Source organism: Arachis ipaensis, chromosome B01 (assembly GCF_000816755.2).
Source record: "Arachis ipaensis cultivar K30076 chromosome B01, Araip1.1, whole genome shotgun sequence".
Taxonomy (NCBI): Eukaryota; Viridiplantae; Streptophyta; class Magnoliopsida; order Fabales; family Fabaceae; genus Arachis; species Arachis ipaensis.
This window is the reverse complement of record NC_029785.2, coordinates 18,630,751-18,642,880: the sequence shown is the minus strand read 5'-3', so window position 1 is coordinate 18,642,880 and position 12,130 is coordinate 18,630,751. Positions and strand designations below refer to the sequence as shown.

Genomic DNA, 12,130 nt, shown 5'->3' with positions numbered 1-12,130 from the left:
AATCTTTTGAACTTCTAATTCACATTACCCTGATCGAGGATCTAAATGCATCAAGGACGATGCATTCTAATTAAGTTCCTTTTCAGGAAGCTTATTTCTCTCCCCCTAATGTTGGAAATTTTGATTCATCAAAATGACAATCCGCAAACCGGGCTTTAAATACATCTTCAGTTTGTATCTCAAAATAACTCACTATAGAGGGAGAATCATATCCAACATATATCCCTAATTTTTTTTGGGGTCCCATTTTGGTGCGATTAAGTGGTGCAATGGGAACATATATCGCATATCCAAATATTCTTAAATGGGAAACATTTGGCTGCTGGCCAAAAGCTAATTACATAGGAGAGAACTGATGGTAACGCGTTGGCCTCAATCGAATAAGTGTTGCGGCATGTGAAATAGCATGCCCCCAAGATGAGGTTGGGAGATTTGTTCTCATAAGTAAGGGTCTAGCAATTAATTGGGGGCGTTTAATAAGTGATTCTTCTAATCCATTTTGTGTGTGAATATGAGCTACTGGATGTTCAACACTTATTCCATTAGCCATACAATAAACATCAAAAGCTTGGAAAGTAAATTCACCAGAATTATGAAGACAAATTACTTTGATTGGATTTTCTGGAAACTGTGCTTTTAATCGAATAATTTAAACAAGTAATCTCGCAAACGCCAGGTTGTGAGAAGACAATAAGCACACATGTGACCATCTCGAAGATGCGTCTATTAGGACCATAAAATATCTAAAAGATCCACATGGTGGATGAATAGGTCAACATATATCACCTTGAATCCTTTCTAGGAATTCAGGGGATTCAAATCCAATCTTTACTGGTGACGGCCTTAAAATTAACTTCCCCTGAGAACATGCAGTACAACAAAATTCACTAGATTTAAGAATCTTCTGGTTCTTTAATGAATGTCCATGGGAGTTTTCAATAATTCTCCTCATCATGGTTGTTCCCGGATGACCCAATCTATCATGCCAAGTTATGAATTCATTTGGGCTAGTAAACTTCTGGTTTACAATGGCATGTGATTCAATTGCACTAATCTCGGTATAATATCACCAAGATGAAAGTGAGGGTAACTTTTCTAATATAACCTTTTTATTTGAATCATGAGTTGTGATACATAAGTACTCATGATTTTCCTCATTCATAGTCTCAATATGATATCTATTTCGGCGAATATCTTTGAAACTCAACAAGTTTCTTAGAGACTTCGTAGACAATAATGCATTATTTATTATGAATTTTGTTCCTTCGGAAAAAAAAAATTATAGCTCTTCCGGAGCCTTCTATCACATTGCCAGAGCCAATAATAGCATTGACATATTCTTCTTTTGGCACAAGATGGCTAAAATATATATCGCTTTTAAGAATGGTGTGCGAACTTGCACTATCCGCAAGGCATACATCTTCATTATATATCCTTGCCATTTTCTTCAAAAATAAATAATAATAAAATGAGTAGTGATACATACACAGTCAAATTGAATTCTTTATTGAAATTATTTTTCTAAGAAACACAGTACATAATGTCATATACTTAAATTATTATCACTATTATTATTATTATTTTTAAAACTTGACACATTTAATGATTTCAAAATTCTTAAACATAAACATTAATATTTCATTATTTATATACATCATATTTAAAACTTAAATACATAGAAAATAAAACTTAACAACAAGTTTCTTACATTATTTATTTACATGAATACTTAACAATCTCACATATTAAACTATTTCATCATTAATCAAATGACCAATATTTTCTTCAGGATCCTCAGAGAAATCAGATACATCATAATGAGTGGTGAAATTTGTAGCATCATTTGAAACAAAATTTGTTTCCTTTCCTTTGTCATCCTTTTTCAATGATACTTGATAAAGATCGACTAGGTGCCTTGGGGTACGACAGGTACGCGACCAATGGCCCTTTCTATTACAACAGAAACACTGATCCTCTGTCGATTTATTTTGCCCAGAGTTTCTTTCTTTATCCCACTTTTGGTGTGATCCTTTCTTATGAATATAATTCCTTTTTCTTGCATAACTTTTCTTGTTACTAAAACCTTGCCGTTTACCTCTTCTGGGATAATTTGTCGCATTTACTTCAGGAACTGGGGCGGCGCCAGCTGGACGCGCTTCATGATTTTTTAAGAGCAACTCATTGTTGCGTTCAGCAACAAGAAGACAAGAAATTAACTCAAAATATTTTTTGAATCCTTTTTCTCGATATTGCTGCTGCAGGAGCACATTCGAAGCATGGAAGGTTAAGAAAATTTTCTCCAACATATCATTATCAATTATCTTTTTTCCACATAATTTCATTCGTGAGGTGATTCGAAACATTGCAAAATTATATTCATTTATAGACTTAAAATCCTGTAGATGCAAGTGCGTTCATTCATATCGAGCTTGAGGAAGTATCACCGTCTTTTGATGATTATACCTTTCTTCAAGATCTTTCCACAGATCTGCATGATCTTTTAATGTGAGATATTCATTTTTCAATCCTTCGTCAAAATGACGACGAAGGAAAATCATGGCTTTGACTTTATCCTTCTGAGATGCATTATTTTCAACCTTAATAGTATTTCCAAGATCCATTGAATCAAGATGGATTTCAGCATCTATTATCCATGATAAATAGTTGTTTTCAGATATATCAAGAACATTAAATTTAAGATGAGAGAGTTTCGACATAATAAAAATTTGTTACCTGAGTCTTCTTAAAATTTGATCAGAGTCTCGTGCTGATAATGTATTGTAGAATAAATAAATAAATATAAAATAAAGAAGTATACGTAGAAGATTCTAGTATTAATATTCACCACAATTACTATCTCAGCATCATTTGAAACAAAATTTGTTTCCTTTCCTTTGTCATCCTTTTTCAATGATACTTGATAAAGATCGACTAGGTGCCTTGGGGTACGACAGGTACGCGACCAATGGCCCTTTCTATTACAACAGAAACACTGATCCTCTGTCGATTTATTTTGCCCAGAGTTTCTTTCTTTATCCCACTTTTGGTGTGATCCTTTCTTATGAATATAATTCCTTTTTCTTGCATAACTTTTCTTGTTACTAAAACCTTGCCGTTTACCTCTTCTGGGATAATTTGTCGCATTTACTTCAGGAACTGGGGCGGCGCCAGCTGGACGCGCTTCATGATTTTTTAAGAGCAACTCATTGTTGCGTTCAGCAACAAGAAGACAAGAAATTAACTCAAAATATTTTTTGAATCCTTTTTCTCGATATTGCTGCTGCAGGAGCACATTCGAAGCATGGAAGGTTAAGAAAATTTTCTCCAACATATCATTATCAATTATCTTTTTTCCACATAATTTCATTCGTGAGGTGATTCGAAACATTGCAAAATTATATTCATTTATAGACTTAAAATCCTGTAGATGCAAGTGCGTTCATTCATATCGAGCTTGAGGAAGTATCACCGTCTTTTGATGATTATACCTTTCTTCAAGATCTTTCCACAGATCTGCATGATCTTTTAATGTGAGATATTCATTTTTCAATCCTTCGTCAAAATGACGACGAAGGAAAATCATGGCTTTGACTTTATCCTTCTGAGATGCATTATTTTCAACCTTAATAGTATTTCCAAGATCCATTGAATCAAGATGGATTTCAGCATCTATTATCCATGATAAATAGTTGTTTTCAGATATATCAAGAACATTAAATTTAAGATGAGAGAGTTTCGACATAATAAAAATTTGTTACCTGAGTCTTCTTAAAATTTGATCAGAGTCTCGTGCTGATAATGTATTGTAGAATAAATAAATAAATATAAAATAAAGAAGTATACGTAGAAGATTCTAGTATTAATATTCACCACAATTACTATCTCAATATAATAGATATGATTAATGTATTTACTAATATATATAGTATCTTATATATAAGAGAGAAGAGTATTTAATAGTATAAAGGAGGAATAGAAAATTTTTATTATTGTTCGTGTGTGTATTACTACTGACTATGCCTCCTATTTATATTTATACTTGTGTAAGATTAATTTTTTCAAACTTTGAAAAAGATGATATCGTTTACATTAAAAATTTGTGCTATTCAAATATCTTTAATTGGATGAAGGGTTGGTGGTGAAATTGTAACAAGAATAAATCTAATGAAAACAAAAGGTTAGTTATATAATTAATGTTAGCCGGAAGCTGGCTAACAACGATAGTAGCACGAGAGGTACTAAAATAAAGAGAGATCTACTATATGGCCACACCAGAATATGGTGAAAAAGGAAAGTGGATGAGGGGCCTTACAGTCTTGCTTTAACAAGTTACATTTAACACAGTCCGTAAGCACGGAGTGCAGTGTGGAGTGTAGAGAGTGCACTCAGGAAGCATTGATTTCCGTTTTATACCCAAATCCTGATCGTTGCATTGCATTCTAAGTAGACTGCACTGTATAGTTTCCTTCTCGGAGTGTTTCTCTCTACAAAGGGTAGCTGCTATCATGTTCTCGCTTTTCCTGAACTCCGCTTCGAAATGCAGAACGCTTCTAACAACTATCTTATACTTCATCATCTGGTCCCTATTCGCATCTTCCACCACCGCATGCTCTAACGGAAACTGCCAGGTTCTCTTTCTTTTTAGAGATTCGTCACGAATTCGCTTTCGCTTTCTGAAATCGAACTCGTAACTGAGCTTGAGAGTCGATTTCGCAGGTTCTGGAAGCTTGCTCAGCCGCTACCGACTGTGGGTCCGGTCTCTACTGCGGCAATTGCCCCGCTTTGGGCCTGACCCGGCCCATCTGCACCAGAGGCCAAGCCACCGTTCCCACATCCATCGTAACCTCCTCCTTCCTTTTCCTTTCCTTTCATTTCATGCGTGACTATGCATTTCAGTGTGAGAAAGTCTTGGAGCCAATATTCCACGGCTAACATTGCAGCCAAGAACAGAAAGTTTCCGAAACTCTTAAAAATAGGAAGGTTCAAAATTCAGTTAGAAGAAACATACCAATTTTGAACTCAACAAAACTAACTTTAGTGGGCTTTATAATGAATTTGTTTAGCAATCTGGTATAACGTTGGCTGAAATTGGCTGCTATAGTATTGGTTCACTAGCGTTACTCTTTAAGTTTAGGTGCCAAGTTCATTCAGTTATTTGGTAACTGTTTTCTTTGTATTTTTGTTTCTGGTTGCGACTTTCTATTTTGGGGCATGGTTCAGGTGAATGGCTTGCCCTTTAACAAGTACACTTGGATAGTAACCCACAATTCCTTCAGCATCGTGGATTCACCGCCTTTGCCTGGTGTTCAGAGATTAACATTTTACAATCAAGAAGACACTGTGACTAATCAATTGAGGGTATGCCTTTGTAATTGCGTGCTCTGTCTTCTTAACTTGTTGCTGAAGTTCGATTTTAACAATTGGTCTTTTTGGTTAGGATTCTTTGTTTGCCATTTCCCGGTAATTTAATACTAAAGCTAAATATGCACCCAATTTTGTCAATTAATAGTAAAAGGCATGTTCCTGATAATTTTGGATGTGTGATTAGTATGAGCATGAGCCTAATTTAATTATTGCTGTGCTGTTTCTGATACATGTGTTTTTGATGAATATTGTTTAGAATGGAGTGAGGGGACTGATGCTGGATATGTACGACTTCCAGAATGATATCTGGCTCTGTCATTCGTTCCGAGGGCAATGCTACAACTTCACTGCATTTGTATTCTGTTGCTATTTACGTTGATTCTATTTTGGATTTACTGTTCACTTTTGTTTGGCATCGTTTAATGTGTGCCTGTTTTAATGTTTTCAGCAACCTGCTGTAAATACTTTGAAAGAGGTGGAAGCATTCTTGACGGAAAATCCAACTGAGATTGTCACCATCATAATTGAAGACTACGTGCATACTCCAAAGGGGTTGACTAATCTATTTGCAAGTGCTGGACTGGATAAGTATTGGTTCCCTCTGTCAAAGATGCCAAGAAAGGGTGATGATTGGCCTACTATAACGGAGATGATACAAGTGAATCACCGGCTTATTGTTTTCACTTCTGATGCATCAAAGGAAGCTGAAGAAGGAATAGCCTATCAGTGGAAGCACATGGTTGAAAATGAGTGTAAGAACAGAATCATTTTAACATGTATATCCTTCCTTTATAGATTTGTAATGACAAACTCATAATTTAGTTACTTTCAGCTGGAGATCCTGGCATTCGAAAGGGTTCTTGTCCACATAGAAAAGAATCAAAGGCACTAAATTCTAGAAGTTCATCACTTTTCTTGATGAATTACTTTCCAACGTATCCAGTTCAAGCTGAGTCGTGCAAAGAGCATTCAGCTCCACTAGCAGAGATGGTTAATACATGTTACAAAGCTGCAGGGAATGTGCTACCCAACTTCATAGCTATTAATTTTTACATGGTAATATTTATTGCACAGGATTGTAAATTGGAACTAATTCATTTGTATCCTGCACATACCTTGCTAATAAACTTTAGCATTTTTACTGAAACTTAATGCAGAGAAGTGATGGAGGTGGTGTCTTTGATATTACGGATAGAATGAATGGCCAAACATTGTGTGGGTGCAATACAATCACTGCATGCCAGGTTTGTCTTCATCTCTTTTCAAAAGGTTATGTATTGTCTTCAAGTCATTCTGTGATGATTTCTTTCTTCCATTAATCTTCTATTCATAGATTAGTGACAGGAGCTGTAATTGGCTATGATTCTGTGCCCGTTAGAAAGTTTGAAAATTCGTTTAATTTTCAATTTCAATAGTCATCTATGTGAAATGTTCGTTTACATGAGTAAAATATGGGTTTTCAAGAAGTTACTCAGAGACCTGACTATGTATCTACTGGAGTCTTCGAGAGCAATTCAGTTTAGAACAATCTTTAAGAATAGCCAATTGGTCAATTAGTCACCACAATAAAATTTCCCATTTATTTTTCCTTGTAGTGATAGACCAATTGACGAAAGCTCGGGACACTTGAGAAATAGTGGAGTTCAATCTTTGCTGATGTCTCTATTACAGTTTCCCTTTCCCCATCTTTCTCCTGAGCCCCCATTAGTGAACAAAACATAACCAAGTCGAATCTAAAAGGATCACTTGAGAAAATCTCTATTTCATTCTGATAGGTGGAGATCCTCTGGAGCATGCTTAAACTCATGAAGACGAAGCTCATGTCTTAGCTAGTTAATAGTAACACCCTTGATGCGTCTATTTGTCTACACTCTCTTTCTGTCCCAAAATTCCCCAAAACATCTTTTTCTATCACAATCTGAGATATATACACACCGTGGTGAAGCAAATTTTCTCTCTGGATTTTCCTCAGTTTTGTCAGCTAACTTTTGAAAGGGAACCTTGGAGCAATCGTTGAGTTGTTTCCGTATGACCTCAAAGTCATGGGTTCAAGCCGTAGAAACAACCACTGATGTAATTATCAGGTTAAGCTGTGTACATTACACCTTTTGGGTGTGGCCCTTCCCCGAACCCTGTTAACGTGGGATGCTTGTGCATCAGTCTGCCCTTTTTTTGTCAGCCAACTTCTCAATCACTTGTTTTGATATGCATGCATTCTAGTATTATAATTCATATGAAATCATGCAGTATAGATATTTAGCCAAAGGCAATTCCTATAGTCATTATGTGACACACTTCATCATCTATTGTTTTTTTATCATAATACATGGTAGAATCCCTGATTCAAAACTGATTTTTAGTTGACTGTGTGTTTGTCTCCACATAATTTCATTCGTGAGGTGATTCGAAACATTGCAAAATTATATTCATTTATAGACTTAAAATCCTGTAGATGCAAGTGCGTTCATTCATATCGAGCTTGAGGAAGTATCACCGTCTTTTGATGATTATACCTTTCTTCAAGATCTTTCCACAGATCTGCATGATCTTTTAATGTGAGATATTCATTTTTCAATCCTTCGTCAAAATGACGACGAAGGAAAATCATGGCTTTGACTTTATCCTTCTGAGATGCATTATTTTCAACCTTAATAGTATTTCCAAGATCCATTGAATCAAGATGGATTTCAGCATCTATTATCCATGATAAATAGTTGTTTTCAGATATATCAAGAACATTAAATTTAAGATGAGAGAGTTTCGACATAATAAAAATTTGTTACCTGAGTCTTCTTAAAATTTGATCAGAGTCTCGTGCTGATAATGTATTGTAGAATAAATAAATAAATATAAAATAAAGAAGTATACGTAGAAGATTCTAGTATTAATATTCACCACAATTACTATCTCAATATAATAGATATGATTAATGTATTTACTAATATATATAGTATCTTATATATAAGAGAGAAGAGTATTTAATAGTATAAAGGAGGAATAGAAAATTTTTATTATTGTTCGTGTGTGTATTACTACTGACTATGCCTCCTATTTATATTTATACTTGTGTAAGATTAATTTTTTCAAACTTTGAAAAAGATGATATCGTTTACATTAAAAATTTGTGCTATTCAAATATCTTTAATTGGATGAAGGGTTGGTGGTGAAATTGTAACAAGAATAAATCTAATGAAAACAAAAGGTTAGTTATATAATTAATGTTAGCCGGAAGCTGGCTAACAACGATAGTAGCACGAGAGGTACTAAAATAAAGAGAGATCTACTATATGGCCACACCAGAATATGGTGAAAAAGGAAAGTGGATGAGGGGCCTTACAGTCTTGCTTTAACAAGTTACATTTAACACAGTCCGTAAGCACGGAGTGCAGTGTGGAGTGTAGAGAGTGCACTCAGGAAGCATTGATTTCCGTTTTATACCCAAATCCTGATCGTTGCATTGCATTCTAAGTAGACTGCACTGTATAGTTTCCTTCTCGGAGTGTTTCTCTCTACAAAGGGTAGCTGCTATCATGTTCTCGCTTTTCCTGAACTCCGCTTCGAAATGCAGAACGCTTCTAACAACTATCTTATACTTCATCATCTGGTCCCTATTCGCATCTTCCACCACCGCATGCTCTAACGGAAACTGCCAGGTTCTCTTTCTTTTTAGAGATTCGTCACGAATTCGCTTTCGCTTTCTGAAATCGAACTCGTAACTGAGCTTGAGAGTCGATTTCGCAGGTTCTGGAAGCTTGCTCAGCCGCTACCGACTGTGGGTCCGGTCTCTACTGCGGCAATTGCCCCGCTTTGGGCCTGACCCGGCCCATCTGCACCAGAGGCCAAGCCACCGTTCCCACATCCATCGTAACCTCCTCCTTCCTTTTCCTTTCCTTTCATTTCATGCGTGACTATGCATTTCAGTGTGAGAAAGTCTTGGAGCCAATATTCCACGGCTAACATTGCAGCCAAGAACAGAAAGTTTCCGAAACTCTTAAAAATAGGAAGGTTCAAAATTCAGTTAGAAGAAACATACCAATTTTGAACTCAACAAAACTAACTTTAGTGGGCTTTATAATGAATTTGTTTAGCAATCTGGTATAACGTTGGCTGAAATTGGCTGCTATAGTATTGGTTCACTAGCGTTACTCTTTAAGTTTAGGTGCCAAGTTCATTCAGTTATTTGGTAACTGTTTTCTTTGTATTTTTGTTTCTGGTTGCGACTTTCTATTTTGGGGCATGGTTCAGGTGAATGGCTTGCCCTTTAACAAGTACACTTGGATAGTAACCCACAATTCCTTCAGCATCGTGGATTCACCGCCTTTGCCTGGTGTTCAGAGATTAACATTTTACAATCAAGAAGACACTGTGACTAATCAATTGAGGGTATGCCTTTGTAATTGCGTGCTCTGTCTTCTTAACTTGTTGCTGAAGTTCGATTTTAACAATTGGTCTTTTTGGTTAGGATTCTTTGTTTGCCATTTCCCGGTAATTTAATACTAAAGCTAAATATGCACCCAATTTTGTCAATTAATAGTAAAAGGCATGTTCCTGATAATTTTGGATGTGTGATTAGTATGAGCATGAGCCTAATTTAATTATTGCTGTGCTGTTTCTGATACATGTGTTTTTGATGAATATTGTTTAGAATGGAGTGAGGGGACTGATGCTGGATATGTACGACTTCCAGAATGATATCTGGCTCTGTCATTCGTTCCGAGGGCAATGCTACAACTTCACTGCATTTGTATTCTGTTGCTATTTACGTTGATTCTATTTTGGATTTACTGTTCACTTTTGTTTGGCATCGTTTAATGTGTGCCTGTTTTAATGTTTTCAGCAACCTGCTGTAAATACTTTGAAAGAGGTGGAAGCATTCTTGACGGAAAATCCAACTGAGATTGTCACCATCATAATTGAAGACTACGTGCATACTCCAAAGGGGTTGACTAATCTATTTGCAAGTGCTGGACTGGATAAGTATTGGTTCCCTCTGTCAAAGATGCCAAGAAAGGGTGATGATTGGCCTACTATAACGGAGATGATACAAGTGAATCACCGGCTTATTGTTTTCACTTCTGATGCATCAAAGGAAGCTGAAGAAGGAATAGCCTATCAGTGGAAGCACATGGTTGAAAATGAGTGTAAGAACAGAATCATTTTAACATGTATATCCTTCCTTTATAGATTTGTAATGACAAACTCATAATTTAGTTACTTTCAGCTGGAGATCCTGGCATTCGAAAGGGTTCTTGTCCACATAGAAAAGAATCAAAGGCACTAAATTCTAGAAGTTCATCACTTTTCTTGATGAATTACTTTCCAACGTATCCAGTTCAAGCTGAGTCGTGCAAAGAGCATTCAGCTCCACTAGCAGAGATGGTTAATACATGTTACAAAGCTGCAGGGAATGTGCTACCCAACTTCATAGCTATTAATTTTTACATGGTAATATTTATTGCACAGGATTGTAAATTGGAACTAATTCATTTGTATCCTGCACATACCTTGCTAATAAACTTTAGCATTTTTACTGAAACTTAATGCAGAGAAGTGATGGAGGTGGTGTCTTTGATATTACGGATAGAATGAATGGCCAAACATTGTGTGGGTGCAATACAATCACTGCATGCCAGGTTTGTCTTCATCTCTTTTCAAAAGGTTATGTATTGTCTTCAAGTCATTCTGTGATGATTTCTTTCTTCCATTAATCTTCTATTCATAGATTAGTGACAGGAGCTGTAATTGGCTATGATTCTGTGCCCGTTAGAAAGTTTGAAAATTCGTTTAATTTTCAATTTCAATAGTCATCTATGTGAAATGTTCGTTTACATGAGTAAAATATGGGTTTTCAAGAAGTTACTCAGAGACCTGACTATGTATCTACTGGAGTCTTCGAGAGCAATTCAGTTTAGAACAATCTTTAAGAATAGCCAATTGGTCAATTAGTCACCACAATAAAATTTCCCATTTATTTTTCCTTGTAGTGATAGACCAATTGACGAAAGCTCGGGACACTTGAGAAATAGTGGAGTTCAATCTTTGCTGATGTCTCTATTACAGTTTCCCTTTCCCCATCTTTCTCCTGAGCCCCCATTAGTGAACAAAACATAACCAAGTCGAATCTAAAAGGATCACTTGAGAAAATCTCTATTTCATTCTGATAGGTGGAGATCCTCTGGAGCATGCTTAAACTCATGAAGACGAAGCTCATGTCTTAGCTAGTTAATAGTAACACCCTTGATGCGTCTATTTGTCTACACTCTCTTTCTGTCCCAAAATTCCCCAAAACATCTTTTTCTATCACAATCTGAGATATATACACACCGTGGTGAAGCAAATTTTCTCTCTGGATTTTCCTCAGTTTTGTCAGCTAACTTTTGAAAGGGAACCTTGGAGCAATCGTTGAGTTGTTTCCGTATGACCTCAAAGTCATGGGTTCAAGCCGTAGAAACAACCACTGATGTAATTATCAGGTTAAGCTGTGTACATTACACCTTTTGGGTGTGGCCCTTCCCCGAACCCTGTTAACGTGGGATGCTTGTGCATCAGTCTGCCCTTTTTTTGTCAGCCAACTTCTCAATCACTTGTTTTGATATTTCTAGTATCTAGTATTATAATTCATATGAAATCATGCAGTATAGATATTTAGCCAAAGGCAATTCCTATAGTCATTATGTGACACACTCTATTGTTTTTTGTTTTTTTATCATAATACATGGTAGAATCCCTGATTCAAAACTGATTTTTAGTTGACTGTGTGTTTGTC

The 12,130-nt window shown here is 36.0% G+C and overlaps 2 protein-coding genes across 2 annotated transcripts in view; both read left to right on the top strand.

Moving 5' to 3' along the window:
- On the top strand, positions 4,205–6,698 carry LOC107626921 (PI-PLC X domain-containing protein At5g67130). Its single transcript, XM_016329813.2, has 7 exons — positions 4,205–4,628; positions 4,717–4,839; positions 5,221–5,358; positions 5,621–5,719; positions 5,813–6,116; positions 6,197–6,420; positions 6,522–6,698. Exons 1-7 carry the CDS (start codon positions 4,506–4,508, stop codon positions 6,681–6,683), a joined length of 1,173 nt encoding a protein of 390 aa, XP_016185299.1. The 5' UTR covers positions 4,205–4,505; the 3' UTR covers positions 6,684–6,698.
- The window catches only part of LOC107626912 (PI-PLC X domain-containing protein At5g67130-like), a 4,141-nt gene continuing 605 nt past the window's right edge, over positions 8,595–12,130 (top strand). Inside the window, exons 1-7 of the mRNA XM_021118648.1 lie at positions 8,595–9,017; positions 9,106–9,228; positions 9,610–9,747; positions 10,010–10,108; positions 10,202–10,505; positions 10,586–10,809; positions 10,911–10,997. Of these exons, the coding sequence (XP_020974307.1) occupies positions 8,895–9,017; positions 9,106–9,228; positions 9,610–9,747; positions 10,010–10,108; positions 10,202–10,505; positions 10,586–10,809; positions 10,911–10,997 (1,098 nt within the window). The 5' untranslated portion in view covers positions 8,595–8,894. The remainder of the gene's footprint in view (positions 9,018–9,105; positions 9,229–9,609; positions 9,748–10,009; positions 10,109–10,201; positions 10,506–10,585; positions 10,810–10,910; positions 10,998–12,130) is intronic.

What these genes read in the sequence shown, in the direction of transcription:
- LOC107626921 (XM_016329813.2), top strand. Translation starts at nt 4,506, where the DNA reads ATGTTCTCGCTTTTCCTGAACTCCGCTTCGAAATGCAGAACGCTTCTA. An exon ending in GCTCTAACGGAAACTGCCAG is followed by an intron (nt 4,629 to 4,716) that starts GTTCTCTTTCTT and finishes TCGATTTCGCAG; the next exon opens with GTTCTGGAAGCTTGCTCAGC. An exon ending in CCACCGTTCCCACATCCATC is followed by an intron (nt 4,840 to 5,220) that starts GTAACCTCCTCC and finishes GGCATGGTTCAG; the next exon opens with GTGAATGGCTTGCCCTTTAA.